General features: G+C 36.3%; 1 protein-coding gene across 1 annotated transcript in view; it reads left to right on the top strand.

Annotated features, from left to right (window-relative positions):
- The window catches only part of Sis (sucrase isomaltase (alpha-glucosidase)), a 79,307-nt gene extending 59,748 nt beyond the window's left edge, over positions 1 to 19,559 (top strand). Inside the window, exons 41-48 of the mRNA NM_001081137.2 lie at positions 886 to 1,034; positions 3,632 to 3,716; positions 3,799 to 3,855; positions 4,386 to 4,510; positions 7,610 to 7,698; positions 16,369 to 16,418; positions 16,623 to 16,790; positions 19,058 to 19,559. Of these exons, the coding sequence (NP_001074606.1) occupies positions 886 to 1,034; positions 3,632 to 3,716; positions 3,799 to 3,855; positions 4,386 to 4,510; positions 7,610 to 7,698; positions 16,369 to 16,418; positions 16,623 to 16,790; positions 19,058 to 19,126 (792 nt within the window). The 3' untranslated portion in view covers positions 19,127 to 19,559. The remainder of the gene's footprint in view (positions 1 to 885; positions 1,035 to 3,631; positions 3,717 to 3,798; positions 3,856 to 4,385; positions 4,511 to 7,609; positions 7,699 to 16,368; positions 16,419 to 16,622; positions 16,791 to 19,057) is intronic.
- The last annotated feature ends 625 nt before the right edge of the window (positions 19,560 to 20,184 follow it).

Here is a 20,184-nt window from a genome sequence, read left to right as displayed (position 1 = left end):
AAATAGAAACTTGTTACTCTTTTAGGATATTACCACACTGGAGAAAAAGGACAGGTATTAAAAAAGGTCTGGATAGGGAGGGTTTAGGGAATATTTATGGAGAGTGTATATATGTATATGTATATGTATATGTATATGTATATGTATATGTATATGTATATGTATATGTATATGTATATGTATATGTATATGTATATGTATATGTATATGTATATGTATATGTATATGTATATGTATATGTATATATATATGCTTAAATATGTAGGCTTTCTTCTAATGTTTCATTATATTATAATGTGATTTATTTATAACACATTTATAATTAAAACTGTGTTAAAGTCAAATAAGTATGAGTTATGGGGAATGCAGTTGAGGATATTTATGAAGTAGTACTGCACCATTAATATTACTCCTTTGACTTGAAGTGCATATTCCAAAGGAGATTGAAATTCATTCAAGATTAGTGTGCACATTCCTCCTGGGATGTTACTAGTATATTAATTTGTTCATTTCATATGAGACTGTATGGTGGTGTGTGAGCCTAATATGATGAGATCCACTTATCTCTTGACATTTCAGGCCACATTTGTCTAGCAAACCATATCTTTTCTTTCTGAATTTTGCAACCCAAGATTGAGTATTATCATAGCTGACAATATATTTATTTTCTTTTAAAATATGAACTATACTTTATATATATTTACTTCCATCAAATCAAGCTTTGGATTTAATATTCATTTTCTTATTAAAATACTAATATTCTACCACTTTCATTATTCATATAAAATAGAATTAAGGCAGCATGGGAAATTTTTATAACGATAGTATATAGAACATAACTTAATAATCTCTAATAATATATTTTTGCATTGTGATTTGTTTCAGAGGCAAGATCCTGTTTCCTGGAATGAAACTTTTGCTCAAATGTCAAAGAAAGTTTTAGAAATCAGATACACATTGCTGCCCTATTTCTACACACAGATGCATGAAGCCCATATTCATGGTGGAACTGTCATCAGACCCCTAATGCATGAGTAAGTGTGAATTTTAATTTTTTCTTCAACGAGTAGCTTTTGATTACTTTAATCTATTATCTACTATAGTATAATATTTCATAGATGCTTTATTATATATTTTGAGCTAATAAAGGGTTTACATAAATAATTCTAATAAGCCCACTTGTGTATTCAGTTAGCATATAAATTCCCCTAATAATTAAACAAGTAATACTTTAAAATAACCTCTTTAAATTATTCATGAGGCACGTAGCTTCTCAAATCTCCTGTATTAATTGAGTAATTAGATAAGGTGGCCTCCAAATTTCACCAATGATAAACTCATAAAAAGTCACAACTGTCTATTATAACTTAAGACCTAATACTCAAAATAAAATTATTAAAATAATAAATTTCAATTGTATGCATTCACTTTTGATTTGATATTAAAAGATGTAGCAAAATGAGAAACAGCAGTATGGCCAGCCCTAAATGGAATACTTTTACCTCTTAAGGCTCAGCAATCCTTGTGTGGTAGAGAGAAAGACTATGAGAGCCAGAGAGACTGCAAATGACACAGGAAAACAGTGTTTTCCACAGACAACAGGGATGTTGTACAAATGAACTCACAGTGCTTGGACAGTGTTCTCCAAAGTTTCTGCAAGCTCAAGCCAGACAAAAAATCCAAGCATGGAATGGGAAAATAGACAGGGAATCCTACTCCTGGCTGATGAACTCTCAGTAATATATGAGTCTTAGCAGATGGAGAGTCAGTTTTATTTGTTTGACTCCTGGAGGGTTGAACATGTCCCAGGGGGTTGTCATAGACTCAGTATAGAGGCAGCACTATTTGGACGCAATGGGATTTTATAATAAAAAAAGGTGGAGAAAGGTTTGGGAGCACAAAAAAAAAAAAGATGTGATAATTGGAAGCAGTTAGCAGTTGCAAATATGAGAAAAAGAAAAAAGAAAATCTCAAGGAAAGTATATTTAGAAAAAAATGAATAAAGTTCATAGTAAAAAAAAAAAAAAAAAAAAGGACGCTTCTATTTGAGGAACACGGAGGTTGTGTTCTTAGCTCACCTGCCTGCTGCTGCCCCACTTTTCCCCTCACCATCTCCTGACACTCCTCTTATGTTTCAGGCTAATCTGTTTGCTTCGCTAACATTTAAAGCTTTGATTATGGATTCTGAACAGTTCTTTGTCCTGCTGAGAGTTCTTCAGCCTGTTTCACAGGGAGTTCAGAGAGGGCTAAACCCCAGCAGCCAGTTTACCACTATGCATGTTTGCTAATGAAACAAAAGCAAAACTAAATCTAACGTTTAATTTCAATAGCATAACATTGTCCGGTGACTATTTCTGAATATGTAACTTTTTTTTTTACTATGGTCATTTGTTTTCAGTATTAGACATCAACTTACATATGTAAGAATCTTTGATGACATAATGGCGTGTCAGCCAATAAGCAGAGCTTTAAGATAGGCAATCTTTCCCCCCTCTGCCCTCTCTCACATCCCCTGTGATTTTTCTTTATCTCTTGGCAATCCTTTTGCCTCAGATTATAGGTGTAAACCTACATATCTTGTCCTAAAAATTCTTCTGTTAAATTAAAAAAAAATCCATGCAGTGACAGTTTTATAATCTTTTTGCAAGTTGTCTTTTATTGCTGCTTTCAATTTTGTTATTTACTAGACAAAGTTAATATCTGAGTACCTGTATTAACTCTCCTCTATAAACGCTCCTCCGTTGTGCCTTGTTATTAAATTGCACAAATATTTTTTAACAATCTTTTTTCGTTTTTTGTTTGTTTGTTCTTGTTTTTTTTTTTAGTATAGAATAAAGTTTATTCAGGGCATGAGGAGGGGAGTTAAAAGGGTAGTAGAGGCAGAGAAAGGCAGAGAGAGAGAGAGAGAGAGAAGGGAAATAAAGGCTGATCGTGAGCACGTGGAGAGAGGGGGTGGGAAGGGAATGGGAAGTGGAGAAAAAGAGAAAGAGCAAAGCAAGAGAAGAGTAAGAGAGGGAGGAGAGGGCAAACAGCCCTTTTTATAGTGGGTCAGGCCTACCTGGCTCTTGTCAGCTAACGGTGTGGGTGGAGGTTAGACAGAATGTGTTTTGGTTTAATTAAAAAAAATTAGAAAAAGGTGATGGTGAAGCAGGAATAGGGTAGTGGTAATATCTGACTACTTCTGGTTGGCTTTGGGTGCGATATGTCTCTAGGGATCCCAGAAAAATGGGTATAGGGGATGTTTGTCCAGTCTTAGGAGAGTAGGCTGTTCCCTGCTGTCCAGGGTCTGTGGAGCCATGTGAGGAGCAGTCAGAAGGAACAGGTCCAGTAGAAGCATATGAGTCTGTGACAGGAGATTGTAGCATCTGGAGGCTGCTTCTCTGGAGCTGTCCTGGATTTTGGTTTTACCCAAAAAGTCTGTACTGTTCAACATTGTGTCTCAAGTAATGAATGACCTTTTGTTTTAAATATATTTGAGCGTGGTTTTCAGTTAAGTCTAAAAAATAAAAAATTAAAAAAAAACAAAAAACAAAAAAATACAGCAAATTGGGATATCAATAAATATTTTCTGTTATTCAGAAGAAATTAAATTATCCGGCTTAATTGAATTATTTGTGATTCTTTTGTCCAGGTTCTTTGATGATAAAGAAACCTGGGAAATATACAAGCAGTTCCTGTGGGGTCCAGCTTTTATGGTGACTCCTGTCATTGGACCTGTAAGTATGATCATTTGTTGCATTATCAAAATTCTAGAATTTTATTTCAGATTATTTCAATGACTTTGTTTTTCAATTCCAGTTCCAGACAGCTGTGAATGGCTATGTTCCTAAGGCTCGATGGTTTGACTACCATACAGTAAGTTTTGGAAGAATTTGGGGAAGTTAATTAAACACACAAACACACACACACACAGTGTGTGTGTGTGTGTGTGTGTGTGTGTGTGTGTATAAATTATGAATCTGTGTATTTTCCATTTTAAAAATTTTGAATTGTTTATGTGAAGTTAAATATATTTGAATTAAACTAACATATCATAGTACAATTGATTTATTTTGGCAAATAAGCACAGAAATGAATATCATATGACAAAGTTTTGTTGCCTTTTTGGCTATACAAAAAAATGATCACTAAGAATAATGGAGTTCCCCATTCTTTGTGACCTTGTGAAATCAATGTCTAGGAAACCTGAAACCAAATAACATCTGAGAATGAAAGTGTAACCAGGACTTTAGGATACACTTTAAATCAGAACATTTTTAAAATGTGTGTTTTCTTCATTTTTTTTCAGTCGAAAATTGTGACGTTTGATTTCATAAGTGTGCTTTCTTCCATCTTACATTACTGATTATGCCATTTATCACTACCCCCTTTCTTCTCATTACCAGGGGGAAGACATAAAGGTCAGAGGAAAACTTCAAACATTTTCAGCTCCTTTTGATACAATAAATCTACATGTCCGGGGAGGTTATATTCTCCCATGTCAAGAACCGGCACAGAACACATATTACAGGTAAGTAAATTATTTTTAGAACTGTAATTGCACTTTATAAGCTACCTGGCTGTAAAAGTCAGTAGATAGAAATGTCTGAGCTTTTCCCCCATAATACTTCTGTAGTAACACGGGTGTGTAGTTATAAACAGAAGGCATGGCAGAAAATGGGGCTATTGAAGAACTTCAGTTTCCCTGCTCCCTAATCCAACTGGGATGAAGAGAGCCATCCTGGTAGATGGCACCCTTAAAGCTCTGAGGCAGTTGAGTATCTGCTGATCTGGGGAGTTGCATATTTTTTTGTGAGATGCAAATAATCCTGTCCATTCTTTTCTTTAAGAGGAACATTCACTATAACGTAAATATAATTTCAAATGAAAAGCTGCTGTTATCACTCCACATGCAATAAATGTTGAAGACTCATGCAAAATTGTCTTCCAGTGATACATCCCTTTAGAAGTGAGGCTTCCCTACGAAATGCAAACTAAAACTTCCTGACTTCTGTACTTAATATGCATAAGTATTCACAAATGTATAGTTTGTCTTTTGAGGCTATAATTTTTAACTGTGACATGGAAATAATGACACTTCATAAAAATATTCATTTCTGATTTTTTTTGAGGCAGGGACTTAAATAATATAAATAGATTTTCAACTTCTCATGTAGCAAAAAAGGGTAACCTTGAATTCTGATCTTCCCATCTCTGCATTCTGGGTGCTGCTGGGATTTCAGGTGTTTTCTACCTTGCTTAGCATGTGCAGGGCAAGAGCTCATGCCATAAGAGAATACTGGGCAAGCTGTCTAACTGAGCTACATTCCCAGACCTGAAAACAGTATTTTTGTAAGACTCTCTAGAATACAAATATGAATTGTAGAAAAGCAAGAGGAAGGTATAGAGGTTTCAATGTCTTTGCCATTTTCACCGCCTCTGTATCACAAACAGCTCTAACATATTTGTTGAACCTGCCTGGACATATCACTTTCACCCACTGTCAGTAGTTTATAACAGGGCTCCTGCCTTTTCTTTTTTGATCTGTGGCCTTAAGAATAATATCACATAGAGGAGACCCATTATTTCAAACAGTCTTTATTTTCTATCTGACCAATCCCATGCTACCCATAGCAATCACAGCCTTTAGCGTTCAGCATTTGCTGCTCATAGGGTGACATGGTTTTGGAACGACATGGCAAGGAGCCTTTTCAGTGTACTTTCATTCAGTTAAGACTCCATTGCATAATCCTCCCATCTCCCAACATTTTATCTTATTGATTTGTCACTGAATGACATTTGAGTTTATGAAGCTTACAGAGTCCCTATTATTTGATGACTTCCCTTTGATTCCCATTTTGTTTCGTTGCCTCTACCTCCTCATTTCCATTCTGTGCTGTATTTTCTGACTGATACTTTGTGGAAATAAAGATATCCATTAACAATAAAGCCAATTAACAATTAATAATGGTTGTGGTTAATATCCATTAACAATATAGTTAATAATAGTTCCTGATGGGTAAAGGTGCAATTCCATTCTCCTTTAGCCTTACCCTGAGTGGGGACTGGTAGATATATAAGTGTTTTGAATTTCACTATTGTTATTTATCATGTAATAAAATGCCTGGTCCATTTACTTTTATAATTTTTAAGGACTCCTACTGATATGTTCAATCTCCAAGAATCATGAGTAAATTCTGTGACATGGTCGATGTAAGAATGACTCTAATTTCGCTTCAAACTCTCAACTGTGGCTAATTCCTGGAAAGCTACAGGACGGCATCCCAGAGGCCATGAACAAAGAGCACTTAACTACTTAAGACATTTTTCCATATATATATATATATATATATATATATATATATATATATATATGTGTGTGTGTGTGTGTGTGTGTGTGTGTGTGTGTGTGTGTGTGTGTGTGTGTGTGTGTCTTAAAGAACTCTCAGTTTCACTGAGAGAGGTTATTTTTCTACGAATTTTTTGTTTCTGTTCTGAATGTCTCAAGTTATATGGAGTTTTGCCAGTACATTTACAAAGTAGAAGAGTATAAGCTGTAAGACACTTTAACATAATTTTTCATATATATTTGTAAATTTTGGGCTCAATCAGACTTTATTTTTCCAAGACAGAATTTTTGCTTCGTAGTAGAAGTGAACATTGAATTTGTGATGTTCCTGTCTCAGTATCTCAAGTTCTGGGAATATGAGATTAAAGTAATATGCCACTATGCATACAATTTAAGCAGATTTTTATATTTATAAGATATAGTTCATTTTGTCTGAGTAAATATTAATATGCATATAAACATTTGTGCTTTTCCATACTCACCTATAATTCGAATGTGAAGTTGCTGAAAAATTGAGCTGTAACATTCTGGATATGTTAGGAAACTTAAGAATAGGATGTATTTCAGTATCTGTGATTATATTAAAGCAGAAAAGAATAGTTTGTTAAGGAAATGCCTTTTCTAACAATTTGATGCTGTCAAACCAAGTTATTTCTCACACACTGTTATATAGTGATCTGTGTCTAATTAATAAATAGACCTATGTAGGCATAAGCTGAGAGACATTATCAGTTAAAAAGGATGAACTTAGAACTATATAGTTATTCTTTTAATTATTAGTCATATGCAATTATAACTCAATATTTTATATATTGAAATGTGAAGAAACTTTACATTGAATGTATTTAAAAAATTGTATTACTCGGGCTGAGACTACAGCTCAGTTGTGGAATGTTGGACATACATGTGTCTGACCCTGGTATATGAGAGAGGGATGGAAGGAAGAGAGAGCATTGGAGGATGGGAGGGAGAGACCGATTGAAATAGTGATGCATGAAAGTACGTGTATTTGTAAACCTAGTGTTTTCAATTACTATGAATGAGTCCACTTCTGATTAATGGTGGTAGCTGAACTCTTAAAGCTAAATGACTTTTGAGATATTTCGCATTGACTAGGATGAATTTCTTTTCTGCAAGTCATTTTTTCCTTTTACAGAAGTAAACTTCTCCATTTTCTATTTAGATTTTTGTTTTCTTAACTTCCATTACAATTCATATTCTTACATGACTGCATATTATAAAATATCCTCTGAAAACATAGAATTATATTTTTTCTTGTAGTCGACAGAAATACATGAAACTCATCGTAGCTGCAGATGACAACCAAACAGCAAAAGGAACTCTATTCTGGGATGATGGAGAGTCGATAGGTAATTCTTCCATTCAGATATATGTAAATGACAGCTTCTGAGATAATCTTTTCTTGTGTTTTTTGTAAAGGTTGTTCTTGTATTATTTAAATGTTGATTTCTTACCTTCAGGAGAGTTGAATACAGGCTAGGCCTTGGTGTTGTTCTTTTCCTTGGATAATCATCCACTTGTGTATTTTGTAAATATTCTTCACCTTGATCTTCTGATTTTTTTAATAATGATCTGACTGCCTATAACATGACATGAGAGAAAAGGCAAAACTTTTTGTCACAGATAGGAACTCTGGGAAAGAATCAGGTGTTGATGTTTGTGTGTGTGGTTTTTTTCTTCAGCTGAACATGAAGGTGAAAGGTACCAGTGCTGGGACTGATTCCATAAGACAGTGGTAACAGGCTACAGGACAGGATGTGGAATAGAGTAGTTGGGTTAATTTAAGAAATACAAGTTAGCTGAGAGATAGTCATTTAAGACCTATGCTTATTAAATAATAGTAAGTTTCTGGGTCATTATTGGGAAGCTGGTAAGTCAGGTTGAGATAGTCGAGAGATAGACAGTATGCATATATTCTTTTTTTTTCCATTTTTTATTAGGTATTTCGCTCATTTACATTTGCAATGCTATACCAAAAGTCCCCCATAGCCACCCACCCCCTCTCCCCTACCCACCCACTCCCCTTTTATGGCCCTGGCGTTCCCCTGTACTGGGGCATATAAAGTTTGCGTGTCCAATGGGCCTCTCTTTCCAGTGATGGCCGACTAGGCCATCTTTTGATGCATATGCAGCTAGAGTCAAGAGCTCCGGGGTACTGGTTAGTTCATAATGTTGTTCCACCTATAGGGTTGCGGATCCCTTTAGCTTCTTTGGTACTTTCTCTAGCTCCTTCATTGGGGGCCATGTGATCCATCCAATAGCCGACTGTGAGCATCCACTTCTATGTTTGCTAGGCCCAGGCATACTCTGACAAGAGACAGCTATATCAGGGTCCTTTCAGCATAATCTTGCTAGTGTATGCAATGGTGTCAGCATTTGGAAGCTGATTATGGGATGGATCCCCGGATATGCTAGTGTCTACATGGTCCATCCTTTTATCTCAGCTCCAAACTTTGTCTCTGTAACTCCTTCCAAGGGTGTTTTGTTCCCACTTCTAAGGAGGGGCATAGTGTTCACACTTCAGTCTTCATTTTTCTTGAGTTTCATGTGTTTAGGAAATTGTATCTTATATCTTGGGTATCTTAGGTTTTGGGCTAATATCCACTTATCAGTGAGTACATATTGTGTGAGTTCCTTTGTGAATGTGTTACCTCACTCAGGATGATGCCCTCCAGGTCCATCCATTTGGCTAGGAATTTCATAAATTCATTCTTTTTAATAGCTGAGTAGTACTCCATTGTGTAGATGTACCACATTTTCTGTATCCATTCCTCTGTTGAGGGGCATCTGGGTTCCTTCCAGCTTCTGGCTATTATAAATAAGGCTGCTATGAACATAGTGGAGCATGTGTCCTTCTTACCAGTTGGGGCATCTTCTGGATATATGCCCAGGAGAGGTATTGCTGGATCCTCCGGTAGTACTATATCCAGTTTTCTGAGAAACCGCCAGACTGATTTCCATAGTGGTTGTACAAGCCTGCAATCCCACCAACAATGGAGGAGTGTTCCTCTTTCTCCACATCCACGCCAGCATCTGCTGTCACCTGAATTTTTGATCTTAGCCATTCTGACTGGTGTGAGGTGGAATCTCAGGGTTGTTTTGATTTGCATTTCCCTGATGATTAAGGATGTTGAGCATTTTTTCAGGTGCTTCTCTGCCATTCGGTATTCCTCAGGTGAGAATTCTTTGTTCAGTTCTGAGCCCCATTTTTTAATGGGGTTATTTGATTTTCTGAAGTCCACCTTCTTGAGTTCTTTATATATGTTGGATATTAGTCCCCTATCTGATTTAGGATAGGTAAAGATCCTTTCCCAATCTGTTGGTGGTCTTTTTGTCTTATTGACGGTGTCTTTTGCCTTGCAGAAACTTTGGAGTTTCATTAGGTCCCATTTGTCAATTCTCGATCTTACAGAGCAAGCCATTGCTGTTCTGTTCAGGAATTTTTCCCCTGTACCCATATCTTCAAGGCTTTTCCCCACTTTCTCCTCTATAAGTTTCAGTGTCTCTGGTTTTATGTGAAGTTCCTTGATCCACTTAGATTTGACCTTAGTACAAGGAGATAAGTATGGATCGATTCGCATTCTTCTACATGATAACAACCAGTTGTGCCAGCACCAATTGTTGAAAATGCTGTCTTTCTTCCACTGGATGGTTTTAGCTCCCTTGTCGAAGATCAAGTGACCATAGGTGTGTGGGTTCATTTCTGGGTCTTCAATTCTATTCCATTGGTCTACTTGTCTGTCTCTATACCAGTACCATGCAGTTTTTATCACAATTGCCCTGTAGTAAAGCTTTAGGTCAGGCATGGTGATTCCACCAGAGGTTCTTTTATCCTTGAGAAGAGTTTTTGCTATCCTAGGTTTTTTGTTATTCCAGATGAATTTGCAAATTGCTCCTTCTAATTCGTTGAAGAATTGAGTTGGAATTTTGATGGGGATTGCATTGAATCTGTAGATTGCTTTTGGCAAGATAGCCATTTTTACAATGTTGATCCTGCCAATCCATGAGCATGGGAGATCTTTTCATCTTCTGAGATCTTCTTTAATTTCTTTCTTCAGAGACTTGAAGTTTTTATCATACAGATCTTTTACTTCCTTAGTTAGAGTCACGCCGAGATATTTTATATTATTTGTGACTATTGAGAAGGGTGTTGTTTCCCTAATTTCTTTCTCAGCCTGTTTATTCTTTGTGTAGAGAAAGGCCATTGACTTGTTTGAGTTAATTTTATATCCAGCTACTTCACCAAAGCTGTTTATCAGGTTTAGGAGTTCTCTGGTGGAATTTTTAGGGTCACTTATATATACTATCATATCATCTGCAAAAAGGGATATTTTGACTTCCTCTTTTCCAATTTGTATCCCCTTGATCTCCTTTTGTTGTCGAATTGCTCTGGCTAATACTTCAAGTACTATGTTGAAAAGGTAGGGAGAAAGTGGGCAACCTTGTCTAGTCCCTGATTTTAGTGGGATTGCTTCCAGCTTCTCTCCATTTACTTTGATGTTGGCTACTGGTTTGCTGTAGACTGCTTTTATTATGTTTAGGTATGGGCCTTGAATTCCTGATCTTTCCAAAACTTTTATCATGAATGGGTGTTGGATCTTGTCAAATGCTTTTTCTGCATCTAACGAGATGATCATGTGGTTTTTGTCTTTGAGTTTGTTTATATAATGGATTACATTGATGGATTTTCGTATATTAAACCATCCCTGCATCCCTGGAATAAAACCTACTTGGTCAGGATGGATGATTTCTTTAATGTGTTCTTGGATTCGGTTAGCGAGAATTTTATTAAGGATTTTTGCATCGATATTCATTAGAGAAATTGGTCTGAAGTTCTCTATCTTTGTTGGATCTTTCTGTGGTTTAGGTATCAGAGTAATAGTGGCTTCATAAAATGAGTTGGGTAGAGTACCTTCTACTATCTTGTGAAATAGTTTGTGCAGAACTGGAATTAGATCTTCTTTGAAGGTCTGATAGAACTCTGCACTAAACCCATCTGGTCCTGGGCTTTTTTTGGCTGGGAGACTATTAATAACTGCTTCTATTTCTTTAGGGGATATGGGACTGTTTAGAAGGTCAACTTGATCCTGATTCAACTTTGGTACCTGGTATCTGTCCAGAAATTTGTCCATTTCGTCCAGGTTTTCCAGTTTTGTTGAGTATAAGCTTTTGTAGAAGGATCTGATGGTGTTTTGGATTTCTTCAGGATCTGTTGTTATGTCTCCCTTTTCATTTCTGATTTTGTTGATTAGGATTTTGTCCCTTTGCCCTCTAGTGAGTCTAGCTAAGGGCTTATCTATCTTGTTGATTTTCTCAAAGAACCAACTCCTCGTTTGGTTAATTCTTTGAATAGTTCTTCTTGTTTCCACTTGGTTAAATTCACCCCTGAGTTTGATTATTTCCTGCCGTCTACTCCTCTTGGGTGAATTTGCTTCCTTTTTTTCTAGGGCTTTTAGATGTGTTGTCAAGCTGCTAGTATGTGCTCTCTCCCGTTTCTTCTTGGAGGTACTCAGAGCTATGAGTTTCCCTCTTAGAAATGCTTTCATTGTGTCCCAAAGGTTTGGGTACGTTGTGGCTTCATTTTCATTAAACTCTAAAAAGTCTTTAATTTCTTGCTTTATTCCTTCCTTGACCAAGGTATCATTGAGAAGAGTGTTGTTCAGTTTCCACGTGAATGTTGGCTTTCCATTCTTAATGTTGTTATTGAAGATCAGTCTTAGGCCATGGTGGTCTGATAGAATACATGGGACAATTTCAATATTTTTGTATCTGTTGAGGCCTATTTTGTGACCAATTATATGGTCAATTTTGCAGAAGGTCCCGTGAGGTGCTGAGAAGAAGTTATATCCTTTTGTTTTAGGATTAAATATTCTGTAGATATCTGTCAGGTCCATTTGTTTCATAACTTCTGTTAGTTTCACTGTGTCCCTGTTTAGTTTCTGTTTCCACGATCTGTCCATTGATGAAAGTGGTGTGTTGAGGTCTCCCACTATTATTGTGTGAGGTGCAATGTGTGCTTTGAGCTTTACTAAAGTGTCTTTAATGAATGTGGCTGCCCTTGCATTTGGTGCGTAGATATTCAGAATTGAGAGTTCCTCTTGGAGGATTTTACCTTTGATGAGTATGAAGTATCCCTCCTTGTCTTTTTTGATAACTTTGGGTTGGAAGTCGATTTTATCCGATATTAGAATGGCTACTCCAGCCTGTTTCTTCAGACCATTTGCTTGGAAAATTGTTTTCCAGCCTTTCACTCTGAGGTAGTGTCTGTCTTTTTCCCTGAGATGGGTTTCCTGTAAGCAGCAGAATGTTGGGTCCTGTTTGTGTAGCCAGTCTGTTAGTCTATGTCTTTTTATTGGGGAATTGAGTCCATTGATATTAAGAGATATTAAGGAAAGGTAATTGTTGCTTCCTGTTATTTTTGTTGTTAAAGTTGGCATTCTGTTCTTGTGGCTGTCTTCTTTTAGGTTTGTTGAGGGATTATCTTCTTGTTTTTTCTAGGGCGTGGTTCCCGTCCTTGTATTGGTTTTTTTCTGTTATTATCCTTTGAAGGGCTGGATTCGTGGAGAGATAATGGGTGAATTTAGTTTTGTCGTGGAATACTTTGGTTTCTCCATCTATGGTAATTGAGAGTTTGGCTGGGTATAGTAGCCTGGGCTGGCATTTGTGTTCTCTTAGTGTCTGTATAACATCTGTCCAGGCTCTTCTGGCTTTCATAGTCTCTGGTGAAAAATCTGGTGTAATTCTGATAGGCTTGCCTTTATATATTACTTGACCTTTTTCCCTTACTGCTTTTAGTATTCTATCTTTATTTAGTGCATTTGGTGTTCTGATTATTATGTGTCGGGAGGAATTTCTTTTCTGGTCCAGTCTATTTGGAGTTCTGTAGGCTTCTTGTATGTTCATGGGCATCTCTTTCTTTAGATTTGGGAAGTTTTCTTCAATAATTTTGTTGAAGATGTTTGCTGGTCCTTTGAGTTGAAAATCTTCATTCTCATCCACTCCTATTATCCGTAGGTTTGGTCTTCTCATTGTGTCCTGGATTTCCTGGATGTTTTGAGTTAGGATCTTTTTGCATTTTGTATTTTCTTTGACTGTTGTGCCGATGTTCTCTATGGAGTCTTCTGCACCTGAGATTCTCTCTTCCATCTCTTGTATTCTGTTGCTGATGCTGGCATCTATGGTTCCAGATTTCTTTCCTAGGGTTTCTATCTCCAGCGTCGCCTCACTTTGGGTTTTCTTTATTGTGTCTACTTCCCTTTTTAGGTCTAGTATGGTTTTGTTCATTTCCATCACCTGTTTGGATGTGTTTTCCTGTTTTTCTATAAGGACTTCTACCTGTTTGGCTGTGTTTTCCTGTTTTTCTTTAAGGACTTGTAACTCTTTAGCAGTGTTTTCCTGTTTTTCTTTAAGGACTTGTAACTCTTTAGCAGTGTTTTCCTGTTTTTCTTTAAGGACTTGTAACTCTTTAGCAGTGTTCTCCTGTATTTCTTTAAGTGAGTTATTGAATTCCTTCTTTATGTCCTCTACCATCATCATGAGATATGCTTTTAAATCCAGGTCTACCTTTTCAGGTGTGTTAGGGTGTCCTGGATTGGGCGAAGTGGGCGTTCTGGGTTCTGATGATGGTGAGTGGTCCTGGCTTCTTTTAGTAGGATTCTTACGTTTACCTTTCGCCATCTGGCAATCTCTGGAGTTAGTTGTTATAGTTGTCTTTGTTAAGAGATTGTTCCTCTGTTGATTTTGTTACCCTCTATCAGCAGGGGTGGGAGACAAGCTCTCTTCTCTGAGTTTCAGTGGTCAGAGCAGTCTCTGTAGGCAAGCTCTCCTCTTTCAGGGAAGGTGTACAGTTATCTGGTGTTTGGACCTCCTCCTGGCTGAAGGTGAAGGCCCAAAACAGGATCTTTCCCAGAAGCTGTGTTGCTTTGGCCAGGAAGGTGGCCAGTTGTCTGGAGTCGAAGATGTCGCCGCCTGAGAAGCTCTGTGGCTCTTGTCCGGAAGGAGGCCGGCCGTCTGGAGCTGAGGATGGCGCTGCCTCAGAAGCTCTGTGGCTCTTGCCGGGAAGGTGGCTGGTTGTCTGGAGCTGAAGATGGTGCCGCCCAGAAGCTCTGCGACTCTCGCCCGTCCCAGAAACGCCTGGCACTCTGTATTCCACACGGTCACCCGTGCAGCCTGCCCTCCGCGGAGTCCCGGAGCCAAGAAGGCTCCCGCCGGCGCCTGTGCCACAAACCTCTCAGGCCAGGCAGACCCCCGTGCTCTCACCAGGAAGGTGGCCGGCTGTCTGGAGCTGAAGATGGCGCCGCCCAGAAGCTCTGCGACTCTCGCCCGTCCTAGAAACGGCTGGCACTCTGTATTCCACACGGTCACCCGTGCAGCCTGCCCTCCGCGGAGTCCTGGAGCCAAGAAGGCTCCCGCCGGCGCCTGTGCCACAAACCTCTCAGGCCGGGCAGACCCCCATGCTCTCACCAGGAAGGTGGCCGGCTGTCTGGAGCTGAAGATCGCATATATTCTTAAATTACACTGTGTCAGCTATTGTACTTTAAAAGTTGAACATAAAGCTAGACATATAATTTAATGTTCAAGGAGTATAATAATTGGTGGAAACAGTACACATAAAAAGTTTAAAAATTAAAAGTTAATTTTTCTTTCTTAGTATAAAGATGTTTAGATACCTAAGAAGCTACACAGTGACATTTGCATGGACCTGATAGGTCAATGAGCAACGTAAGCTATATTCCATGTGTCATAATGAATGCAGAAATATACTCTAAAGCCAGAAATTAGTTCAGACTCCTCACTGTGTTGCTATTGATTTTGCTTATCCTTTTAACATTCTATGTTTTGTTGTTTGTTTTATTTTTACCTTAACTTGAAAACCTATCTTACAGCTAAATTTATTTTTATGGTATTCATGATGCTTTCTCAGCATAAATAACTAGACTAAAGCGCTAAGCCTCTCACTACATATGATGTGCTCTCCATTGCCATCAGATACACCTAAAGATTTTATTAAGAGTACATATTCTGAGAGTTGGGGAAAAGCTCAACTAGTAAAGAGCTTGCCTTGAAAACAGGAAAATCTGATTTCTGTGGCAAGAAGTTGTACCGCTAGGTGGCTTTTTTTGTTGTTGTATGTTTTTTGTGTTGTTTTGTTTTTTCTCAAATAATGGTAGTATGCCCTTGTAATCCTAGACTGAGGAATTAGAGAGAAACTTATCTTCCATGTGAGGTGTAAACATTGTAGTCTGTGGTCTATGTAACAAGCTCTAGACTGGTGAGAGAAGCTGTCTCCAAAACATAAAACAGTTGGAATAACTCACCTTTCACAAATACATAAACACAAATACATATATGAAGCCATACATGCATACATAAATAAATAAAATCTAAATGTCTATGTGAATATACAGAAAAAATTTTCATAGCATAATATCGGTTTTGGAATCAGCAAAATTTTTAGCAAGTTAATTTTCATAAAAGTAATGACACAATTGGACCACAATTTGCACATTTTTCCTTGTGTGATTAGATGAGGAATTGGAAAACATCAGGTTTTCTATGCTATGACAGTCCATGTATCTATCATATATATATGACTGTAACTTTTTTCGCCATCTTATAAATCCTCAGTTCTTGTATGGGTACAAGAAAAATAATGTGTTTTTAAGTTTCTTCATATTTTGTCTAGTGGCAAATTTCCTCACTGTATAATGAGAATAGCCTTAATAATAGTGATTATTATAATAATGGCAATGTTCATCTCCTTTATTATTTCTGTTATTATAATTAAATACAATAGAAAGTCATTAGTAAGTGTTAGCTATATTATTATTTTGACAAGATGGTCTTTAGATAAATTCATGGATATAACTTTTAAAATTTGTTTTATGTGTATGTTTGACTTTATCCTGAAATTCATCAATAGAATATGATATCATTTTTACCTGAGAAGAAAAATAAGTATGCTATAATTTATTACTGTTCTTTGAAAAGAAAATGACTTACATTTTTTCTCTCTCCAGACACATATGAAAAAAATCAATATACCTTGATAGAATTCAATTTAAATCAGGTGTGTAATATCTTCTATATTAAATTTTACTAAATAATGTGTGGAGTTTTACTCCCGATTCAGTATATAAAGCACATTACATAAAATACTTGAATAACTTATTTGCTATCCAATGAGATTCATGTTAGATCACAGCTATGAATTTTCTGTCTATTTACTTGAATATTCAATGGAGACTTTACTTGTTTTTCTTTGGCTTTATAGAAAAATTTAACAAGTACTGTATTGAAAGATGGATATAGAAACAAAAGTGAGATGAAACTTGGAAGTATCTATGTATGGGGAAAAGGAACAACCAGTATCAGTCAGGTTAATCTGACTTATGGTGGGAATGAACAACAGCTTTCATTTACTCAAGACGAAGCTAAGGAGGTGAGTGACATAAAAATGTGCTCTACTTACGTATGCCTCTGAAAAACATCTACATGATTCCTCGTGGTCATTGCCAGGACTACAGAAACAGAATTACTAATAACCTGTGGGATTTGCCAGTTATTTAATTTTGTTATGCTTACATAATTATTTATGTTTTAATATCCTTAGTAACATTTTATACACATAATTTAATGGCAGCTATTTTACAATTTCTCTTTCACAAGATTCCAAATTGCTATCACCTGGAACAATTCCGCAAATACTATTTTTAATAGTAAGATTTACATTTGAGCATTGCATATACCTTAGATAAATATTCTCTGAAATTGTTTGGAAATTAATGTAACTTCATTTAGGTGAATGAATATTGTCAGGAAAAACAATAGGGACTCTGAGCCAAGCATCAAAATTCTGTGTCAGAACAGCACCACTGCCCCAACGGCTCTGTATTTTCTCCTATAATTTTGGGCCTTTCTCCAAATTTGGAAAATATATACACAAATGCAACTTCTAAGTTTCTTCTCATCTAAGTTCTGTGAATTCATGACCAATAAGGTTGGGCTTAATAATAATGTATATTTAAGAAATTGTTTCCTGTGTTTCCCCCAGGCATGGTCATGTGTTCATGTCTGTAACTATGAGAAAAACATGCTTTTCAAATTTAAATTTGTTTGGACAGAGCTAGTCATCAAACAGTCAGTTTAAATAACTTAATTCACAGAGTTACAGGTTGTCTATCTTTAGTTTGAAAGAAAGACTGCTTTGGCCAAGTTGAGGTTCTAATGGACCCCGAGCTGTTAGTTTTCAACTTCACCAGGGCCATGGTCTCGTCAACTTGAGTCTGAACACTAGCTGTGCTGTCAATTTCTAGTCTGCCTGTCAGATTTACTCTTCAACTTAGAATCTAGTCTTCTACTTTTTCAGTGATAAACTCTTTTTACTTTTTTTTAATTATGTCAGCAATGAGTAAGGGAAGTAGTTTAAAATATTTATTGCCCTTTCTTGGGTTAATTATTTAATCCTACAAATCTATGTTATTTGGAAACATTGTCCTGGCTTATAAAATTCTTAGTAAAAATAATACTGATTTAGTATTTTTGTCAGAGGTAGAAGAAAAACCAATTGTTTCCTTTAAAGGCAAATTGGTTTTCCAAGATGGAGGTTTTATTCACCATTAATCACTCTTTAAAATAAATTGGATTGTATTTCTCTTTTCTGAGTCACATTGAAAAAGAGATGACATGCATTTATGTTCCTTAATATATAGTTAACAATAGTAAATAAGCCTCATGATTTCAGTATAAAATTGAAGTGCCTAATGATAGTTGGTCAGGGTCAAAGGAGGTATTCCGAAGTGTTATAACAAGTTTATTCAGGATAATTATATCATGTTAAAAAATGGTCTTTCAAAAGAAGTCACTAATTCTAAACCTTTGCAATGCTGAGGAAAATACTTCAAAGATTTATTAAGTATTTCATTTAAAATAGTAACTATTGGCAATTCCTTATAAGTCTCTGTCTGTAAATCTCATGCATAAATACATACTTCAAAGTCACATGTGTTACTATCCAATACTAAACAGTCACCACTGAAAACAGACAGATCATAGCATACAGAATAAAAAGGTTTTGTTTCTGTATTTAGATTATATTTGTCAGTAAAAACAACTAATGGGAAAAGAGGGCATGAATTTGAAAAATTGCCAAAAGGAGTATATAAGTTAGGAAGGAGGAAGAAGGAAAAACTAAGTAAATAGGTAACTGTAATCCCAAGAAATGTATACATATACACACGTGTATGTTATTTTATAATCAACTTGACACATGTGGGCATATCTGTGGGACTTTATCTTGATGATGTTTACTGATATGGGAAGACTCAGTACACTGTTGACAGCACCATTCCATTCCATGAGTCTGTGTCCTAGAGTATATGAAGACTATGTGAGAATGTGAAACGATCCAATAGGATGTGATCTGTGATGTGACATGACATGATGAGGGGAGTGTTACTAGCTGCCTTTAAGTTCCAGCCATGCAGAATTCCTGGATATGTTGAACTATAAACTGAATTGTAGGCTAAAACAACCCTACCTGAGTATATAAAACAAAGAGCACATATGAATACCAACATGAAAATTAGGAGAAGCGACATCTTATGTAGAGATAGACTGAGATTAAAATAGTGTTTGTTAAAAAAGAATGACAAGAAAAACATAGTTACACTTAAGCAATTAATTTAAACTTTAACTTTCTGTTTTTAGATACTAACAATTGACCTGAAAAATGTAACTGTTACTCTTGATGAACCAATACAAATCAGCTGGTCATGAAGATCACCATCAGTTTGAATTCCTGAGGAGGAATTGATATCCGGTCCACGGTTCTACTTTCCTGACTCCCTATTTTCTTTAAAACAGAATTTTCACACTCCTTATCTAATATTTCTCCATTGTATGCATCAAAAGAACTGCTAACTAGTTCTATGAATGCAACCTGGATGTCACCTGCTCAGCAGGCTTAACGGGATTTGAATAATTATAATACTTTCCAAGCAACAGCTAAACCTGGAAACTTGTTTGCATGTAACTAGGATAAGACTAAAGAAAGTAATTTTTAAATAAACACAATTTTTGTAAGTATAAAGTATACATAATAATACAATCAATTGTGTAGACCAAACTTATTTAACAAATCACAACATTTAATAATTTTGTACTATGTATACGTCATTACGAAACAGAAAATAAAAGTTGTATAAATACATTAGTATGTGGTTTTTTTTCCGTTATTTTTCAAAGAAGTTAATGCATTCAGGTTGGGAAGCTAAAATGAGATGTTACAACATGATGTTTTAATCAAGAATATCAAATACTCCCAGAACTTCAGTCTAAGAACAAAGTGCCTGCAGATCCTTCAGTGCACAATATAGTTTTTATTGATAGATGGCAAAGAAGAAAGCAGAATGATCTTCTTCATATCTTTACTTTACTGGGTATTAATACTCATACAAGAACTCTACCCCCATGACTTAATTACTATACCCAACGATCCATTTCCAAATGGCATTATATTGGTGGTTGAGATACACTTGTCATAACTCCAATGTTTAATAAAAATCATTTTCTTTGTTTGGTTGCACATCTTCACGAGGGAAGAAAATAGTGTTCTCTTAAATAATCAGGATGTAGAGACTCATTTTTTGAAGTTTTTTTTATGTTTAATTTATTTACATTTCAAATGTTATCCCCCTTTAGGAGTCCCCTATCTCATCCCCTCTCCTCTTGCTTCTATGAGGGTGTAGACCCACACACCCACCTACTCTCACCTCCCTGGCCTTGAATTTTCCAAAACTGGGGCATCGAGCCTTCATGGGACCAAGGGTCTCTTC

The sequence above is a fragment of the Mus musculus genome, chromosome 3 (assembly GCF_000001635.26).
Source record: "Mus musculus strain C57BL/6J chromosome 3, GRCm38.p6 C57BL/6J".
NCBI classification, from domain to species: domain Eukaryota; kingdom Metazoa; phylum Chordata; class Mammalia; order Rodentia; family Muridae; genus Mus; species Mus musculus.
This window is presented reverse-complemented; position numbering and strand designations above follow the sequence as displayed.